The sequence below is a fragment of the Tiliqua scincoides genome, chromosome 4, assembly GCF_035046505.1.
Source record: "Tiliqua scincoides isolate rTilSci1 chromosome 4, rTilSci1.hap2, whole genome shotgun sequence".
NCBI lineage: Eukaryota > Metazoa > Chordata > Lepidosauria > Squamata > Scincidae > Tiliqua > Tiliqua scincoides.
Window position 1 is genome coordinate 134,354,220 of NC_089824.1, and position 21,475 is coordinate 134,375,694.

At 45.2% G+C, this 21,475-nt stretch overlaps 1 protein-coding gene across 2 annotated transcripts in view; it reads right to left on the reverse strand.

The window, feature by feature from the left end:
• The window catches only part of PLPPR5 (phospholipid phosphatase related 5), a 93,189-nt gene that overhangs the window by 23,698 nt on the left and 48,016 nt on the right, over window positions 1-21,475 (reverse strand). For both annotated transcript variants that reach the window (XM_066625435.1, XM_066625434.1), the window contains 2 exons: window positions 20,425-20,557; window positions 16,800-17,050 (listed from right to left, as the gene is read on the reverse strand). In XM_066625435.1, the coding sequence (XP_066481532.1) occupies window positions 16,800-17,050; window positions 20,425-20,557 (384 nt within the window). The remainder of the gene's footprint in view (window positions 1-16,799; window positions 17,051-20,424; window positions 20,558-21,475) is intronic.

A 21,475-nucleotide genomic window follows, 5' to 3' on the forward strand; every position in this document is an offset into this window, starting at 1 on the left:
CCACAACAGGACACATGAGTGTGGGCTCAGGGAGGCTACATGGTGAGTGAGTGGGACCAACCTGAACTTCCCACAGTCCATTTGTTAGCATGCTATTCATCATCAGGGCATTCCACTAGGGTCAGGGCATTCCATTAGGGCAGTGTTTCTCAAAGTGTGGGTCAGGACCCACTAGGTGGGTCATGAGCCAATTTCAGGCTGGTCTCCATTCATTTCAATATTTTATTTTGAATATATTAGACTTGATGCTACCATGGTATTTGACTCATTTGGGGAAATGTTACAGATCTGTACTTTTAACAGGCTACTATGTATCTGCTTTTAACAATGATAGTCAATGGGACTTACTCCTGGGTAAGTGTGTGGGTACAATTATAGCCTAGGATTGTTAAAAATGTTCCTGCTTGGTGGTGTCACTTCCGGTCATGGCATCACTTCCGGTGGGTCCTGACAGATTCTCATTCTAAAAAGTGGGTCCCAGTGCTAAAAGTGTGAGAGCCACTGCACTAGGGGCTTCGATGTTAACTATCTCAGCCTTCTGCAGAGTCCTGCCTTCTCTTTGTCATCACACACTTCAACTACAGTTTTATCTCCCTTTAATTCCTGTTGTGCCTGCTCTTTCCCACCCCTTTGCCCTCCCATACCAGTGCTGAGCATCTCCTTTGCCTGGCAAGGCCCAGCCCACTGGAGAGACCCTCACACTGTCTGTCAGTTCCAGCTGCACTGGTCTCATCCGCCCCTGACAGTTCAATTGCAGGGGATGAGACAGTTGCCATCATGGCAGAAACACAGAGTGCAGCAGCGGTAGAGGAAATCTGGAGGTGGAGAGGGCTGTGGTGACTTCAGAGGTATTAACAGAGGAAATGGATCTCTGATGGGTGTTAGCCTTCTGCCAGTGCTTGACCAGACCACTCCCTGAAGCTACTCTTAGGGAAAATTGTCTTTCTTAGGACTAACAGTACCAAAGGAAAATTAATTTAATGATTAGACACTAGAGGAAAGTCATATGCATTTCTGCAGCTACTTTACTTAATGTGAATAAATTAAGTTTTTTTTTCCTAAACTAGCTACATAAGATATATCTGTCTTTCTGAAATGTACAATCCGATTTCCATGATGGCATTTCCTTTAAATGTCTCCTGCAGGACCACCTCCGTCTTGTTTGTACTGATGTTCAGCCAGCAGCTATTCATCATCCAGCCGCACAGAGAGAAGCTGGGGGGGGGGGGGAGGAAAGCTGAGAGACTACACCATCTGGAACGGAGGGAGTAGGTAGTGTCATCGTCATTTCAATGAGACCACAACCCTAACTTGCCCTGTAGCGTCCCCACACCTACGTTAGACAGGAAAGAAGACACAGAAGTACGTCAAGCAACAGGACTCGCAGGTCAAAAGATCAATTGCTCCACTGTGTTGACCAATTAGAGCCATACTTTCTGCTCTTGTCCAGAATCACATCTATAGTCATATTTCATAGTCAGAGAAGCAGCTAATAGGACAAGGAGTCTGGCTCTTGTACCAAGGAGCTTGAACAATGAACAAAACTGCCAGTGCTGGACGGAAAAAGTGAGAGAGAATGCATGCAGTGTGTGTTCTTCATTTTCTTCTTTTATTAAATCACTGGCAGATTACAAGTAGGCCCGTCAACTGTCAGCCTGCCCCTCCAGTCTGCCTTTCACAAAGCTATAAAACGGAAAGATAACATGTAGTTGATATGCCTTCTCAGGCTGCCTCTCCAGTCTCTACACCCAGCCTTCTCATTTCACCTGTGGTAACTAGCAGGACTTCAGGTAAAACTCATACAACAGACAAAGAAAGGATGATGTATCAAGCGCTGGTGAAGAATGATGTAACTGTTTCTCAAACTGTGAGTCAGGACCCATTAGGTGCGTCACAAGCCAATTTCAGGTGGGTCCCCATTCATTTCAATATTTTATTTTTAATATATTAGACTTGATGCTACCATGGTATGTGACTGCATTTGGAGAAATGTGACAGACCTGTACTTTTAACAGGCTACTATGTATAATCTTTTAATAATGATAGTCAATGGGACTTACTCCTGGGTAAGTGTGGGTTGGATAGCAGCCTAGGATTTTTAAAAATTTTCCTGCTTGATAATGTCACTTCTGGTCATGACATCATTTTTGGTAGGTCCTGACAGATTCTCATTCTAAAAAGTGGGTCCTGGTGCTAAAAGTTTGAGAACCACTGATGTAAGAGATACAGTGGCTGAATCCTCTCCCAATGATGAAAGCTTTGAAGCACTGAAAGCATCATGATTCACACAGGTGAGAATGATATGCACGCAGTGGCATCACTAGGGTTCGAGTCACCCCCCATGCAGTGGGCGGGGCAACACCCCAGGTGGTGGGCGTGGTGATGTACCATCACTCTACCCCCACTGGTTTTTTGGCTGTACCTTTTGATAGAACAAAGATAGAACACATTCTGCATGAAAATACGCATTGATTGATATATAACATGGTGGTATTATTCCTCCAAACTGTGATTTTGGTCACTGGTGGTGTCACACATGCCCCACCCCCCAGGTGTCAACTTACTAGCACCTTATTGCAGCAGTTCTCAAACTTTAAGCACTGGGACCCACTTTTTAGAATGACAATCTGTCCAAGACCCACCAGAAGTGATGTCATGGTGGAAGTGACCTCATCAGGCAAATTAAAATAATTATAAATAATTAAAATAAAACAGAAGCCGGCCCTGTTCCACCAAGTGAATTTCCTCTGTAGCCTGCCTGCAATAACATCCCGCTCCAAAATCAGTAAGGTTTTCAGCCCTACCCAGTTCTATTTATTTATTTATTTATTTATCAGTAGAATTTATATCCCGCCTTTCCACTCCAGAAAGGAGCACTCAAGGCGGCTAACAAAATATGAAAACCATGAAAAATATAAATAAGTATAAAAATCAAACATTTAAAAACAATGAACACAAACAAAACAATTGGCTCCCCCCCAAAAAAGAAAAGGCCATGCCCCCTTGTGTCATCATTAAAAGGTTTGTGTAAATAAAAAGATCTTAAGTCCCTGCTGAAAGAACTCTAGAGAGGGAGCTGTTCTCAGCTCTAGGGGAAAGGAGTTCCACAAATGAGGACCCACCACCAAGAAGGCCCTTTTTCTTGCCGCCATCCCCTTCACCTCCACTGGTGATGGCACATTCAGAAGGGCCCCCTCTGATGAACTGAGAGGATGGGTCAGATTGTATGGAAGGAGGCGGTCCCTCAAATACCCTGGACCCAAGCCGCGTAGGGCTTTAAATGTCAAAACTAACACTTTGATTTCAACCCGGAAATGAACTGGTAGCCAGTGTAGCCGCCAAAGTAGTGGTCCAACTGAGTTGAACTGACGAACCCCAGCAACCACACGGGTGGCCGCATTCTGCACTAACTGCAGTTTCCAGACTGTTTTCAGAGGCAGCCCCACGTAAAGCGTGTTGCAGTATTCTAATCTGGATGTCACTAGGGCATGGGTCACCATGGCCAGGTCTGAGTGATTCAGGTATGGTCGCAACTGGCAAATCAGCCAAAGCTGAGCAAAGGCTCCCCTGGCCACAGCCACTACCTGGGAATCCAGAAGCAGCTGCAGATCCAGGATCCCCCCCCCCCAGCTGTGAACCTGCTCCTTCAGAGGGAGTGCAACCACATTTAGAACAGGATAAAAGTCCAATACCTGAGTCTTGGACTTCTGGAACAGGAGAACCTCTGTCTTATCAGGATTCAATTTCAGCTTGTTTGCCCACATCCAGCTCCTAACAGCCTCCAGAAGTGGTCCAGAAACTTGACTGCCTCCTTGGAATTAGGAGGAAAGGAGAGAAAGAGCTGGGTGTCATCAGCATATTGATGGCACCCTACCCCGAACCTCTGGATGACCTCTCCCAGCGACTTCATGTAGATGTTGAACAGCATGGGGGATAGAATGAAGCCTTGTGGCACCCCACACCTAAGAGGCCAGGATGCCAAACAAGCATCCCCCAGCACCACCGTCTGGGATCTTTCGGCCAGGAAGGAGCGGAACCACTGCAATTTAAGAACTTCTGTTTAAACCAGATCACTGTCAGGATCCACCTGGCTTTGCAAGTCTCAAAAAGGTTCACCTTATCAGCTGAAGCCTCTGCTTTCTTTTTAGTGGGGGGGGGGGGGGGGAGGCTGCCTTCTGGGCACTTGTTTAGCTGCAGGTGCATAGGATCAGGACCATTCTGGAAGCCTTGCACTCTCCTTCACCTGATCTTCCACACCAGCCAAGGCACATTTGCTTACTCGCAAGTAAATGCAACCATGAGGCTTAGTTTCACTTTCCATAGGGCTCAATACATTCATCTGCTTGGAGGGAGGGGCTTCCTTCTCAGGTGTTTTTGGGGGTTGCATTCATTGGATCAGGACCATTCTGGTGTTGTTGGATTCCTCTCAGCCTGCTCTTTCCGACAGACTAAGGCAGGTTCGCCTACTCGCGAGTAAACATGTGATACGACTCACTTTCACTTTCCATAGGGCTCCATGCATTTTTTGTTCTCCAGTTTTTTGGCCATAACTTTTGATAGAAAGGGAATTTTCCACTCTGGTGTTTTGCACTGCATTCCGCTCAAATTTCCACATCCAACAGTATATAATATGATGGGTTTACTCTTAACCACTGCGATTTTAGCGTGTCACCCCCCAGTGCGCATCACCCCCCCATGCGCGTCACCCAGTGCAGCCCGCACCCCCCGCACCCGCGTAGCAACACCACTGTATGCATGTGGACACAGCCTTCTTCATGGTAGCCCCCAAGGTATGGAACTCCCAAGGAGAAAGGTGTGTTGTCCCTCTGAACTTTTAAGAAAGCTTTTAAAGACCTTTAACCCTTAAATAGTAGTGCCGAAAATTTGTGTGCTCTTTTTGATGTTTATATTGTTCTACTTGTTGGAATAGGGTTTACAGGAAATTTACATTTATATTTACAGGAAATCCATCAAGGAAAGGCCCACTTAACTTCACATATCAGACAAATGCAGCTTACCCGTATTCCAAGGTCTCAATGAACCTTCTGTTTTTGTTCTTTTGACTGTGAAAACGGGGGGGGGGGGGAATGGGAGAGTGGGGTCTAATTTCTAAACAGAAATTTGCTGTATCAACAGTTTCAGTATCTTTGTTTTGGAGAGTCAATGTCGAGACATTATAATAATCATCCAGGAGCAGAATGAACTACAGGAAGCCAGAGTGGATTCATGAGGCCTCTCTGCGCCATCACCTACACTGATTTATTGAAAACTGATTTATTTTCAGCACACTGTGACAAGTTCTCTCAACATCTGTTCTTACTACCTAACTCTAACTACCACCAACTAACTGCCCAACTTGGCAGTCGGAAAATGTGCGGGTCTGTGAAGTTTCCATCAGCCAAACAGAGCCTGGGATGCCACCCTCCCCCAAAAGGGATAAAAAGGACTCCACAAGCATTAATAATTGCAAGGTCTCAGTAGGTCACAGTAACAGCCAATAATGTCCAGCAAGGATAGGGTGAATTCCTGGGATGTTCTACCTTTTCAGCTCTGGGAGAAGGGCTAATTGCTGAGTTGTATTAAGTTTGCCAGCTAAGGCAGTTTGGATTAGAAACTAGTTTATTTTTCTTTTAAATGTTACCTCTGATTCAGCTACAGACTCTATTTGTCTTCTGTCTTCCCCTATCCCTTTCTTATCTCAATAAACCTTTTCCTTGTTTTGACTAAACAACCTACCTACTTCTTTCACCTCCAAGGCAATTAGCCTTCCCACCTCCATCAAAATCCACAAGCCTGCATTACCCGGTGTTGTGATTGTGAGCAAGGGAGAGGAGCTGACGGGGCGGTCAGTCTTGGATGCTTTCTTCTCAGTTAGATAATTCAGCAAAGGCCGCTGTCTATATATTGGGGGCAACCTCACAAAACTCTACCACACTTCCATTTTCCCTGAGAAATCCTTGGTTAAAAAAAGAAAGAGAACAGTGTAATGTAATCAGGCAAGTATTTCAAGAAGGCACCATAGAAGCTGTTAGTGCAAGATTGTGCATCCAGCAGAAGAGAAAGTCAGCGTTACCATAGCAGCAGCCACCCACATGAGACAGTGGTTAAAAAAGAGAGAAGCTACTGTTATTTATTTATTTTAATGGCAAGATATTTAAATGTGAAAAGCAACCCTGGAGACAATTAACAGGGGCAAAACCACATAAGGCATAATGTTGGTTGTCCCTCTCAGTCTAGAGCAGGGGTGGGCAAACATTTTGGCAGGAGGGCCACATCATCTCTCTGACACTGTGTCGGGGGCTGGGAAAAAAGAATTAATTTACATTTCAAATTTGAATAATTTTACATAAATGAATACATTAGAGACGGAACTTATATGAATGAATGAATTTTTTCTGAGCTTATTTATAATACATGTGAGAACTATAATACAGGCACGTAGAACCACATGAGAACTATGAACTGTTTGCCACACACCTCTTGCACAGTAAAAATATACAGACCAAGCCAGAAACACAAGGAGGCATAAGTTGTTCAGAGTCAGTTGGGGGGGAGGGAGTTAAAATGATGCCCAGGAAAAAGCAGAAAACACATGCAGCCTATAAAAGGCCTTGCTCCAACTCAGCCCACAGCTTGCATCTGGTGGTCATGACAGGCTGTTGTGGGCCAGCGCAGGTTCCAACAGTCTCCAATGGGTAAGAGGCTCATTGGAGACTTGGGGCTCCCTGCAAGCTAGACTGGGAGTCCCTGAGGGCCACAAATGGCCCCCAGGTCAGGGTTTGCCCACCCCTGGTCTAAAGCACAAAATACATACATACAAATGCACAGGGGAAGAAATTGAATATTTGTTTACATGCCTATCTTCTCACCCCTCCTCCAAGGAGTTCAAAGTTTCCCCATTCTCATAGCAGTAATGGGGAAGGTTAAGGTGAGAGGCAACAACTGGCCCCAAGGTCATCAAGCTTCACAGTCCACCGGGGATCTGTACCCAGGCCTTCCTAATCCATGTCCAATACTTAAGCCACAGCAACACACAAGCTATGAGACGCTTAGGTCCTCTCTTGATCAGTGTCGACTTCCAGCAGTTCAAGAATTTCAAGCCCCCACTGCTCTTAGGGTCAAATCACACGTGATCTTAGAAGTGTCACTGGAACCTCCACCTCTGCTTTCTTGTTAAAATTAAAATAGCAGCCATGGGAGGGGGGAGATCAGGAATGGAACTGTGGCTCACAAGAAAATTTTGTTGCGGAGGGGGCATATTAGGACCATGGTATGAGAAGGAAAAGGCTAAATGCCTCCTCCCCAAATGCTACAGTCCCAGACATGATTCCTCTGCCTCACAGCTAATTTTAATTTTTTTAAAGTCAAAGATGCTCTAATGATGCTTCTAGTGCACAAGTGGTTTGGTCATTATTTAGGAAATCAGGTTTTATTTAGAGCACATGCATCAAATCCCTAATACATATACATAGTGTTTCAGCTCATATTTCTCTCCTGCTTTTTTCCGGAGGGTTTCAGGCTAGTGTTGTAGTGTGGGTCAACTGATGCCCTCTAATCCACTCACACCAACCTACCAATCCACTTCCCTTGCCGTCACCACTATCGTGGCAGTATTCCAAACCATGTGTTCCACGTCATTAAAGAGAAGACTCACATCTTTACCCAGATACGTGGCTTGGTGAACCACATATCATCAAGGATGGAAAAAAGATGGGATTGAGCAGAGGAAGAAGCGCAGAGTGGAGAGTCTCTGACACTCTATCTCACTACTCTCCTCTCCACAGTTCCTCTTTCATTTCCTCCCCCACTTTCATTTTTAATCCAGGGATGGGAAGATAAGGGGTAGCAGAAGCAAGCAGGTGGTTGGAGGTGGGTGCTCCCCACATCAATCTGCTGCTTGAGATAACCTCATGGATGGGCCAGCCCAGGGTCAGTCAAAAGTTGTGCAGACCTGTTTTAAATGATCATCTGAACATAAGAACTAGTTCAGGCCAAAGGCCATCTAGTCCAGCTTCCTATATCTCACAGTGGCCTACCAGATGCCTGCGGGAGATGAAAGAGGCCTTAGGTTTTCCTACTTCTTTTAATGATGACACAGTTTCTTTATTACTACTAGGGAAGTGGTTCCCAAACTGTGCACCCAAGGGCACTGCACCAAACTCACAGGGGCATCACAGGATGCCCCCAGTGGCCTCTTCTTGCTGGCTCTCTCAGGTGTCACCATCTTGAATTGCATGAGACTGTGCAAAACTTTCTGCAGTTCAAGATGGCAGTGCCCAGGACAGTAAAGCAGACCTCCCCTTGGAGTGCCACAGGGCAAAGGTCCACAATGGCACTTCCCCTGCATGAAGGCACACCCCCCCCCCCACACACACACACACTTACCTGGAGTGCACGGAGCCTTAAGCAACTCCAGGACTCACCGGGGAAGTCTACTGAAGCTTCCCTGGGCTCTTAAACTGTGATTCCGGCACAGTTTCTGACCATGTCGGGAGCCTCCCTCACTGAGGCTTCCGATGCAGTCCTAAAGGTGCGCAGACTCCACACCTTTTTGAATCAATGGAAGGTCTTCTGCTGGCCCAGGGGAGCGAGATGATGCAGCTGTGGAAACAGAGCTCTGAGACCACAGGGCACAATGAACTGGTGAACTTGGGAACTGCTGTACTAGGGAATAATGACCTCTCCCCCCACCCCAGCCTAGAGTGACATATTATAAGCACTGAAGAGTGAAGCACAAATGTTTGCTAGCAGTTATGAATGCATAGAGCATTTAAAAGTAGGTTTTATATAAGTTTTGAGTTCTGAGATCTTATGGATGAGAGAATGCGCTATGGGGAAAAACCCAGGAGGCTTATTTTCCTCTCCCTTCTTAATACTTGAAGCTGTCATACATCTGAGAATTTGTGAAAAGGTTTAGACCACAAAAGAATTAGAGACAATCCTTATATGTTAGATCTGACTCATTTGTAATTCTTATTTGTACCTGATCTCAAAAAAGAGGAAGCATTTTTTCTTCTAGGATTATTTTTCTCTTTTTTTTTAAGCAAGCTGCAATAAACACTGTTGACTGAGGAAAATAGTTTGGCAAGACAATGGTTGCTGCGGCACCGTTTGATTGGTAGCTACAATGTTCACCCCACTCTTCAGCTGCAGAATGAGACATATTCAAGGCTGCCATCATTGACAAAGGGCTGACATCCCTTTGTCTATATCAGAGGTGCTCACTTTCTCTATCCTTGGAGACCCCTGAACACTACCTTGGGATCTAAAACACTCTAGCCTACAACAAATCAAGCAGTCAACAAGTGCTTCACCAGCAATGATACAGTGGTGCCCAATTGGTATGGGGTAATCTGTTGCTCAAGACCCAGATTGGCAGTGGTCCTTTGCCTTGTCAATATGCACTTGAGATGTTAAGACAATCAAAGGTGCATGAAGTACACACAGTATACCATCTCAGGTCAGGGGTCATACCTAGCCATAATTACTTTTCACATCGAGACTGGATTACTCTTTACATGGGGCTAATCTTGAAGACCATATGAAAATATCAGTTCATGCAGAATGATACTATATATCGTGACCATGTTTTGCCATTTCTATGTCAGGTGGTATTGGCTGCCAATTTATTTCGGGGCACAATTCAAGGTACTGGTTATTACCTTTAAAGCCTGAAATAGCTTGAGGGCAGGATATATGAACTATATTCTTCCCCCACCACATGAAGTTGCCCACTCCCTGACATCAGCTATTGAGGTCTTCCTGTGAGTTTCTCCACTGTTGGAAGTTCAGTTGGGGGTGATGTAAGAGAGAACCTCTTATGTGGCAGCATGTATGTGGAACTCCTTGGTCCAGGAGATCAGAAGGGCTCCTTCATTGCCACCTTTCCACTGATAACTGAAAACCCATCTCTTCCTGCTTTCCTTGCTTTGATTGCCTTTCCTATACCATTCTGAACTTGTTTTATGACTTGCTTATTTTGGTTGTTGGAATCAGTTGCTTGCAAAAATGGTGTTGTGGCATTATGTTTGCTTCTTTAAAATTCTGAGGGCTGGAATTTCTAGACTCTGTGGTTTTTTAAACATTTAAGGAAAATGTTAATGAAAGTTTACTGAGGCATTTGCTATTTCCTGCCCTGAACCTTCAGGGCAGGGCACATTTTAAATTATTTTAAAAAAAGAAGATTACCAGAAAGTTAACACTGCACACAGAAAAGCATAGGGGTGCATATGTGATACATACCTATGTACTGTTGGAAAGGTTTTCAGATTCTTTTCACTGACGCAATGCCAAACAGTCACGGACTTTATGAAAAGCGTTTCGAGGCTTTATTACAGCTGTTTAGTAAGTTATACAAGCCAATTGATTCAGTTTGGATACAAATGTTCACCCTTTGCTTCCCATCTTGTCTCTCAAAGAACCACACCCAGAAAATCACATTAAATAACGTGAGACAAACAAGTTACCCATGTGACACTGTATGTCACTTCCACCTCCTTATTTGGCATATTATGACAGGTTTGGTGCATGGTTCTAGCTCTAATTAGGAGGTCATTATGCCCTGTATCTTAAAATGTTCTTGGCCCACAACTTTGGTTACACAAGATACTGGAATTCTTCCTTTGGGAAAGTTATTTTCTACATGTTCTGCCAATCATGAGCTCTTTAGGTCACTTTGACATAATGACCCTCCCATCCTGTTTATAAGGGGAACAACAGTCATTCTCTTGGCTCCTATTTCAGTTATTTTTCTCAAGCAAGAGAAGATAAGTTAACCCTCTAAAATCTCCATCAGTACCTTTATTTATTTAACACATTTCTGCCCTACCTCCCCTTGCTGGAGCAAATGCCCAAGGTGGCTTACAAAATTTTCATAAAACAACCATAAAAAACTTTAAAACATTCAATATATAAAAACAAACAGGTTTTGCAGATTCAATTTAACAAATAATGTAACTAGGAATGAAATAATAGCATCTGTGGAAAAGCAAAAACAGCAGCAAATAATATGCAATATACAGATAAAGGAGGCTAATTAAAAGTTAAATGAAACAAAATGTTTTCAGCCCTCACCGAAACACTGTCAGGGTAAAGATCATTCTTAAATTCCCTGGAAAGGAGTTCCATAACTGTGGCATCACTACAGAGAAGGCTTCTCCTTATCCCATTATCCTTCTAATTTGGGTCAGTGGTGGCACTTAGAGGAAAGCCCCCTCAGATGACCAAAGAAGGTAGGCTGGAATATATAGGAGAAGGTCTCTCAGATAACCTGGTCCCAAGCCATGGAGGGCTTTAAAGATCAAGAAAATCTTGAATTGAATGTACAGCCTGTGCAACTGCAAGAGCAGCACTCCAATAGAATTGAACCATCAGACCCCAGTCTGAACCACATGAGCTGCCACATTCTGCACTACTTGCAACTTCTGAACTATCTTCCAGGGCAGCCCCACATACAGCCCATTACAGTAATCCAATCACTATGTCACTAAGGCATAGACCATCATAGTCAGGTTCAATCAACTCTAAGTATGGCCATAGCAGGCGCACCAGCTGAAACTAGGCAAACATGCCCCTGGCCACAGCTGCCACCTGGCTCTCCAAGCAGAGCTGTGAATCCTGGAGCACACCCAAGCTGCACACCCATTCCTGCAGGGGGAGCACATCCCCATTTAGAAAGGGCTCCCCATTTAGAAAGGACTCAATACTGCATCAAAGATTTCTGGACCAGGAAGACCTCCGTATTGTCCGGATTTAATTTCAGCTTATTGGTCCTCATCCAGAACCCAACTGCCTCCAGACACTGCTCCAAGACTTCAATAGCTTCCCTGGAATTCGATAGTAAGGAGAGATAGGACTGGGTGTCATCAGCATAACGTGATGCTCCACTCCAAATTCCCAGTTGATCTTCCCCAGTAGTTTCATTTATACATTAAAAGCAAGGGGGACAGAACACCGTGACACTTCACACTATAAAGGCCAGTGTGCCGAATAGACATCCCCCAGCACCACCTTCTGGGACCTGTCAGCCAAGGAGTGAAACCACCTGAAAGCAATGTCCTCAAGTCCGAATACAGCTAACCAACCCAGAACAACACCATGGTCAATTGGGTTGAAAGCCACTGAGAGGTCCAGCAGTACCACCAGGGTTGCTTTCTCCATATCTAGTCCTTGGCGTATACAATAATAGAACATCCAACAGAGTAACCAAAGCCATACCTGTCTTAAAGCCCGGCCTGAAGCTGGATTGAAAGGGGTCCAGATAATCCACTTCATCCAGGATCCCCTGGAGCTGAGGTTTGATCACCTTGCCCAAAAAAGGAAGATTTGAAACTGGTCGAAAATGATTTAAACTGGTGGAATCTAGAGATGGTTTTTCAAGACGTCGTACATTGCAACCCTCCAGATGCTAAGCATCACCCCCTCCCCTTAGTGATAAATAGCAGTCTGTTCCACCCGTTCAGCCAGACCAGTCCATCCAGATTGCAGTAGCCAAGCTGGGCAAGGGTCAAGCGGGAATGAAGATACTAACAAACTCTAGAATCTTGTTCACATAAACAATATACAAGACTGGGTTTAAAGTGGGGGGAAAAGTTAAATATCTGGGTGTTATACTAACTAGTATGAATTGTATGTTATTTCAAAACAATTATGTCAAAGTTTGGAATGAGATCAAAAGAGATTTTGTAAGATGGGCAAGATTGAAGTCATCTGTTTTAGGAAGGATTTCTGTAATTGAGGGCACAATCTTGAGGTGCCCACGGGCTGACACAAGTCAGGAGGAAGCCAGGCCGGCAATCAGAAGTGTGCTGGCCTGCAGAGGCTGACAAAAGTTTCCATGCCGGCTTCCTTGATGAACCTTGTGTCGGCCCAGCTGGGCCAACGCAAGGCTCTGGGGTGGGCAGAGAGGAAGCAGGAGGGAGGCGTTCCTGGGCAGGGGGAGGGCGGGAGGTGGGCAGCCCCAGGGGTGGGCGGGTGGAGCGGGAGGCGGGGCTGGGATCCACCTCAGGAGGTGGCGTAAGTAATAAGAACATAAGAAGAGCCCCACTGGATCAGGCCATAGGCCCATCTAGTTCAGCTGCCTGTATCCCACCAAATGCCCCAGGGAGCACATCAGATAACAAGAGACCTGCATCCTGGTGCCTTCCCTTGCATCTGGTGTCCGAGGAGTCCCACTGGAGCAAAGGAGCCTTATCCGGAGGTAAGAGGAAAAGTTTCCCCTTGCCTCTGGCTGAGCTGCCTTGGGCCCCTATCCTGTGCTGGACACAGCGCAAGCCTCTTTTGTCAATGGTTTTTATTTGTACAAATATCAGAAAGATATCAGAAAGATTTAAAATTGATTACATGGATTTGAAGTTACATGAAATTACATGAAGTTACATGGATTTGAAGAGGAGGAATCAATTTTGAAAAAACAATGAAAAACAGAAGACCAGATAATTTCTAAGATTTATAAGTTGTTGACATTTGAAATGGAAGATGAACAGGTTAAAGAATGTATGATTCATTGGGTTAAAAATGTGGGTCGTGAGCATTCTATGGGAAAATGGGGAGAAAATATGGATAAAGCATATGAAATTTACTTTAAATGTAAATTTGCAAAAATTTGTAAATATAAATATCAAGGAAAATGTTTGTAAGATGATTTATAGATGGTATATGACACCAAAGGGCAGCCCAATCCTGAGCTGCCCAGGGCGCCCAGCCTCAGCGGCACCGAGAACGGCTGCCGCCAGATCCTGTGTGCCCCAGGCTACCGCGGGCGGCACCTCGGGAGAGGGGGACTTTCCTCCCCTTCCTCCGGGTAAGGTAAGCAGCCCTGCAATGGGGCTACTCACTTTATTGCCGACCAAAAGGTCAGTGGTAATGTAAAGGTGTTCGTGTAGGGTGCCGAGCCCTACACGAATGCCTTGGATCCGGTGGAACGGAGCTCCACAGACCCGCCTCCTTCCCTCCCCCAGCACGCCTCCTGCCTGCCCCCCTCCCTGCCCCCTGACTCCCCGTCATGCCCCTGACTCCTCCCCCTGCCCTCTCTCCACCCCACGCCAGCCTCCCCCCTCCTCGGAACGCCTCCTCCCCGCCCTGCCTACTGTACCACAGCTCGACGGTCCATGAGACCGCCGAGCCACGGGGGCAGGGCGCCCGCTCTGCACTAGCCCAGTGCTAGCCCAGCCGGTGCTTACGGCACGTTTGCAACAGTGTGCAGCGGCACGAAGCCATGGCACTGAGCCCAGGATTGGGCTCTAAGTTAGCTAAAATGTACAAAAATATGTCTTGTTGGAAATGTAAGAAGTGTTGGAAATGTAAGAAACAGAAGGGATCTTTTCACCATATGTGGTGGACATGAATTAAAGCAAAAAAGTACTGGATACAGATACACACACAGGTGCAGCTGATTTTAAGAACAAATGTGCAAGTCTTGAAGTCTTTTTGTCGGGTATGATAGATGAATATGTGGAAAAAAGATTCAAAATTTTATTTTTGTATGTAAGTGCAGCTAGAATATTTGATGCACAATATTGGAAAACTACAGAAATTCCTTGAATAGAAGAATGGTGGATAAAGGTTACGTACTTTTCAGAAATGAACAAACTGAAAACCTTAGTTAAAGAGAAATCAACAGAAAATTTTATGAAGAATTGGAAACCAATTATTGACTTTCTGCATGAAAGAGAGAAACAATGTATATACAATTTCATATACAATGATCGATAGATCCCTATCCATCTGCCAAGAATTTTTTATTACCAGTTGCTCATCAGTTATCTCCCAACTGATTCAAATGTAAACCTTTCAACCTACAAACCTAAACCAAGTATGTATGAAGAGTCCTGACATTTGATTTCGCAGTTGTTGGTATGACCCACTGATGTCAACATCAGTGCTGTCAAGTTGCCTTCCCAAGGCCTTTTTTCATTCATGCAGAAGAGACAGATTATGGCTGAAACGGCCATATAAAACCAGGCTAGCAGAAGCTAGCAAATGCTGCATTAAATCATCCATTCATTGTTTCTCTGCAAGCCCAGCACACGCTTTACTGGGGCAGCTGGAGGAAAATTCCCAGTGATGGGATAAACATACACTTGCTTAATTGTGGACAAATGCAGCCTGACACTGGGTGAATCCCATAGCTCTCTTCTTAGATTTCTTTAGTCAATTATTTCAGTTCATCTGAGTGAGGATGCAGTATTGTCCCAAGGCAGCATGGGTTTAAAAACAAAAAACAGAAAAACAAAACTTGCTGCCATTAAAAAAAAATGGTGGATGATGTATTGCCACTCCTACTACCACTGACACAGGCAGTGATAAAATTACAGTGAAACATAAGAATATTTCTCTTAAATATTTAAAACCTGAAAACTAAATGGTTAAGGATGGGATTCCAAACACAAATTCCACTTTCTTCATTTATGTCCTGTTACATTACATCCAGAATGAATGGAGCCTTCTCATTCAATCCCCATTCAATCCCAAAACAAATACATATCCCTTTTATCTTACAGCAGTGGTCTTCACCTTTTCATGCCATGACCCCAAAATAAAAAAGTACAGGTGGAGCCTGTTTTACATCTGATTTTACATCCGTGGATCTGATTTGACGCAGATCCCCCAGAGGGCTTCCTGAAGCCCACAGAGGCTGCGCGCATCTGCCCACAGCCTCTGTTGGCTTCAGAACGGCACCTAGAGCTGAAAAAACACAACATCTAGTTTCCTAAGGGAAACCAGGAGTGACTTTTTTAATGCCTTTTAAGGCATTCTGAGGCCAGGGGAAGCCCTCCAGCCTTCGGAGGCTCCAGACTTCAGAGGGCTTAAGGGGCCAAAAATCACAGATTTGCTTATCCTTGGTTTTTGGTATCTGTGGGGGGGTCCGAGCACAGATCCCCACCGGATCTCCTGCAGATACCAAGGCCCCACCTGTATGAGACTGTTGACCCATGTAGTACAGTTTCCAATATATGTGCCTGTGACCAGGAGCAGGCAAGGGCTGAGAGGGAAGAGCACCTACACTTTCCAAACAGGCGTATTCTACTCCACTTTGTATCTCACTCCATCTTTTGGGAACTCACCAAGAGGGTAGATGTCCTGGCTTTAGTTCTGCTAATGAGCATGTGTTGCATCAACCAATTGCTTCCCACTTCAGTGGGTCATGCCCCACTGATTGGCTCCCTGCCTGGAGGTCCTAAGATTAGCCTTCAGGATGAGCAGGTTCTTCTCCCTCCCAGGCATCCTATGCGGTGTTGTGACCCCTGGGGGGGGGGCTTGACCCTCAGATTAAAGAACACTGTCTTACAGGATAAGGACTGTTCTCAGTTTCCATGCACTAGATTTTCATGACAGCAACTGTTACCCTGCACATGCCCAATCTCATCTGATCTTGGAAGCAGGGTCAGGCCTGGTTAGTACCTGGATGGGAGACCGCCTGGGAATACTGGGTGCTGTAGGCTTATACCACAGTCTTTCGAGACTGAAGGTTGCCAACCAACCATTTTCATACATGGAGATCAAAATCAGAGCATGCTCTCATATAACTGGGTCTACATGTATTGGGTTCTGCATATGTAGACCACTATACAAATAAGACGGTCTGATGTGCAGGCACTGGAAGGCCACCATGATTGTGATCCTTTCGCCTTTCTTCAAACAGCTACATAGGGTAAGCAGACAAGGTATACTGAAGTTTCTAACAAGCTGAAACCTGAGATGTGAGGCACGTTAGTGATGATGCCACAAGTTTAAGTCATTTGGAAAAAGCAATCAACAGCAATTGCTCAAAATGTTAACGATCAGGTTGGTTTACTTACGGCCAGATATGTTGCTGCATATATACTCAGAGCTGCTTCTTTGGATGGAAATGTTTTTCTGGCTTTGATGACAAGATCTGAGTTTCCAGAGCAAGCCTCTGCACTGCTGATGAACTGTGTAAACTGCTGGCATCCAAGTGCAGTATAGTTGGGTTTGCAAAGTGCAAGGAAATGTGGTGCAAGATTCCCAGTTACTACTTGTCCAGCATTTACAAAGATATCTGTTGCAAAAAGTCCAAATGTGTAAATACCTAGAGCAAGAAAAGGAAAAGGAAAAGTTACTTCTCTGCCACTCTGACCATACACCATGCCTAAGAACAATGGCAGTTTCTCCATGCAAGCCCTGTACAGCATTTTATGTCAGCAAAATGAGCCATAATGATAGTAATAAGGGTGAAATGGGGGAAAGGGTATGAATGGGGGCAGGATGGCTGCCAGAGGGGGTGGATCCAGCAGCAAAAGAGCATGTTGGATCCTAGCCCTCTGGCAGCAGCCTAGCCATCCCCTTTCTCTCTTTGGATTTGTTTTCCTAGCAATTCTGCTAGTATAAGCCCGAGGAGACACAGTATGGGGCAGGAGGCTTACGGAAAAGAAAGGGAATTTAAATCCCCTTTCCCTTCCGAAGCCTCCCGCTCTGCCTCCCTGCTAGATACAGCACTTGCCTTTCAGTGCAGGAGTGGGAAAGGATAGGATTAGGCTATAATCCCCTCCTAGTAAGAGGGCAAAAGGAGGAGGAGAAATGGGCATTTGACCCAGCAAGGAGCCATGCAAGACAGGAGAAGTGCGCTTCTTCTGCAAGTGTGCTTGCTTGGCACACAAGCTCAAGTAGTCACCCTGGGCTTCCAACTTCATTTCTTCTCTCCCAATCAAATGAGTTACCTGAAGTTCTGAATACGTCATATTGCTAGAAACAAGCTATCAGAATTTGTCTGCTATGGAGTACAGTTTTCAGCACAGCCTAGTCAACAAAATAGAGAGCCTATTTATTCTGAAGAGTTTATTATCAATGCCTCATGCACTAGGCCTTGGGTATTCATTGTTCATCAAGTAGAGAAGCATTCATCTGATTATTGAAAAGAAAAAGCAGATGTGTTAACATGTGACATATTCTTCCAGAAGGCTTGATCAAGTTCCTTAGAATTCTGACTGGGGATGCAGAGCTGCTGCCTCTCTTAAAATTGAAAATCATCACTTCTCTTTTAAGGTATCTTGAAAAGATTTACAAGAGTAAACAAATGCTTTTGGAGATGCCTCAAAACCACACTGCAGAAGTAATCATTTTCATGGCTGCTAAAATTTTGCATTCAGGACTGCCAGGATGATGGTGTATGGCATCCAAACACTGCTCCTTGAGGCTCTCAGGTTTAACAATATGACAGAAGAGAGGTATTATCACTGGAGGTGGGAGAAAACAGTGAGAATGAAATAAAAACACCTAACACTGTTTCGGTGCTTCTCATTTTTGTAAAAACCAAACAAAGTCCAAAATCTGGGGGAAAAAACCCTTTTTATTTGGTTTTTATTTATAATTGCTGAAACAGAGACGCCTGCATTGGCTCGGTCATGTCGTGAGAATGGATGATGGCCGGATCCCAAAGGATCTCCTCTATGGAGAACTTGTGCAAGGAAAGCGCCCTACAGGTAGACCACAGCTGCGATACAAGGACATCTGCAAGAGGGATCTGAAGGCCTTAGGAGTGGACCTCAACAGGTGGGAAACCCTGGCCTCTGAGCGGCCCGCTTGGAGGCAGGCTGTGCAGCATGGCCTTTCCCAGTTTGAAGAGACACTTGGCCAACAGTCTGAGGCAAAGAGGCAAAGAAGGAAGGCCCACAGCCAGGGAGACAGACCAGGGACAGACTGCACTTGCTCCCGGTGTGGAAGGGATTGTCACTCCCGAATTGGCCTTTTCAGCCACACTAGACGCTGTGCCAGAACCACCTTTCAGAGCGCGATACCAGAGTCTTTCGAGACTGAAGGTTGCCAACAGTATTTATAATTTAATTGGGAGTGCATGGGTAACGGCTGCGGCTGCATCTGCGGACACTATACTACCTATCATCTAGCTAGTATACTTTTAAAGGGATTGTAATTTATAATTATAATGTCAATTTTGAATAAAAACACATAACACCGCTGTGAGGCCAGATGATGTGGTCACCTCTGTTTATGTGCCTGCTGCCACTGCCCCTCCTCCTCTCACTCTGGATTCAAAAAAGAAGAAGGGAAAGGAGCAGAAGTGGACTTTGGGAGGAATGGAAAGTTCATCAGACTGAGAAGCAGTGATGGCTGGCACACTGCAAGATAAAAGAGGGGCAACATTTGGCATGCTGTCCCAGGCTCTTGGAGATCACAGATGAGCTCGTGCCAGACTAAGGATGCGCTCACCACTAATTTCCAAACTGCAACAAGGGTGGTGGTATTCATGCAGAAAAGTGGTACTCATTTGTGAACCTCTTTTGTAGTGAATTCTTTGAGGCACCTCAACCCAATATAAATTCTTGCAAAGGGGGTGGGGATTCCTTAATTTAACTTGATTCCTTAAGTTAAATTTTCTCGTTTCCAAGACCCCCACATTTGACCTGACCAAATGCTTGTTCCACGTTGATTAGCACCACAGTCCCAAAAAATATTTGCATTATCATGATATTTCTTGCCCCTTAGGTGTTATCTTAACATTTCTCTACTTTATGTAAATCCTTTTTTTATAACCATTGCCTTTGTCCTCTTGAACAGGAAGTGGGTAAGTGCTGTTTTCAACAACTATGCTTTCCACACTGCCTCACACAGAGTAGGAAAAACATGAGCAGCCATTGCTTTTCATCGGTGACACAAAGCAAGGAGAAACCAGATTAAATTAATTCCCACATAGAATTTGCTCTGAAAGAAAAGCTTACTTGGACTTCAAAGGCTTCAGTTGCAAGGATACCCATCCAGACTGAGCACACATGGAGGGGAAAGATTAAAACTCTCCTCCCCCGCCACAGTCACAATCCAGATGGCCCATCCATGAGTGCTGTTTACAGGGGGAAAGCAAGCACGCCATGGCCAATAGTATGATTACGGTCACATTTGGTTAGGCCAGGGGTGTCCAAACTTTTTGCAAGGAGGGCCACATCATCTCTCTGACACAGTGTCAGGGAAAAAAAATTAATTTAGATTTCAAATTTGAATAAATTTGCATAAATGAATATATTAGAGATTGAACTTATATGAATGAATGATAGTCTTGCAATAGCTCAAGGCCTATAAAAGGCCTTGCACACAGCAAGGCCATACTTTCCTTCACTGCTGTTGCTGCATCACAGACATGAAACAGCAAGTGGCGGAGGGAGCCCTCGTCTCACAGCTTACGCGAGAGGTCAAACTGTCACCCTCATGCTGAGAGGAGTTGTGTCGGGCCAGTGTGGGCTCCAGTTAGTCTTAGGAGGGCCAGAGGCTCATTGAAGACTGGGGGCTCCCTGAGGGCCGGATTGGGAGACCCGAAGGGCCGCAAGTGGCCCCCGGGCCAGGGTTTGGACACCCCTGGGTTAGGCCCTCAGATTCAAATAAGAAGAGTTTTACCATGTCTTTATTTGGACACACTACCATTCATGAAGGCTTGAAAGTAATGTACAGTATTCTTACCAAGGAATCTGACAGTCCTGCGCACCAATGGATTTATATAGCAACAGTCTCCAGTTAATATTGTTTTTTCCTGGTTTTCAAAGTCCCTTGTAGCCATCTGTAGGCAGAACACTGCAGTTTCTCCAACCATGATCTTGAAAAGGAAAATAAAGAAACGGTTACCTCAGATTTTAAAAACAACAATTGTACCAGTAATGCAGGAAGGATTTGCCTCATTGAGACAATATCATCAAAGCAGCCAAGTCCTACACAGTTAAGGGCACAAACCTAACCCACTTTCCAGCACTGACATAAGGGCAACGCAGCTCCTAGGTAAGGAAACAAACATTCCCTTTCTTTGAGGAGGCCTCCCTGAGTGCCACCCAACTGCAAGATGCAGCACACGTCCCATGGGCACTGCTGTGCCAGTGCTGGAAAACGGGTTAGGATTTGAGCCTAAATCTCTTTGAGAGGGAAACACACCATATGACTCAGCTTAGTTGAAAGGCATAAACAAGGAACTTCCATAACTTTTTCAGAAAGAAAAGAAACTTTCAGCAGGAAACCTAATAGGATTGGGAAAGCCCAATCCTATGAGGGCCTTATGCCAACAGAACACCCTCTGCAGCTGTCACAAAATGCAACAGGCAAGCGGTGAGTGGACAAATCTGTGCACCCAGTGATGGGCCTGCAGTGGGGCAGAGGCGCACATGTCCTGAGCTCTGTGTCCGCACAGCACTCTAGACCACGCTGGAGTCTTCTGAGGCTTCCAACGCAATTTTAAGAAGTACTTCTAGATTCCTGCAAGTACTGTTTAAGACTGCAGGGAAAGCTTTCCCAGTCATTCCTAGCATTGTGCGAGGCTCCGTTGTGCTAGGTAAGTATGGGGGGGGCATCACGAACCTTTGCCCTGGTGCACAGTGAGGGGCAGTTTTGTTACTGTGTGCGCCAGTGGCCTGTAGAAACCTGCCAGTGCTGGTAAGTCAGTGCAGGGATGGGGGAGAAATAGGGAATGGGCAAAATGGGGTGGAGAGTGGAGAAAGGGAAGGAGATGGGGAAGGGAGGTGGGAGG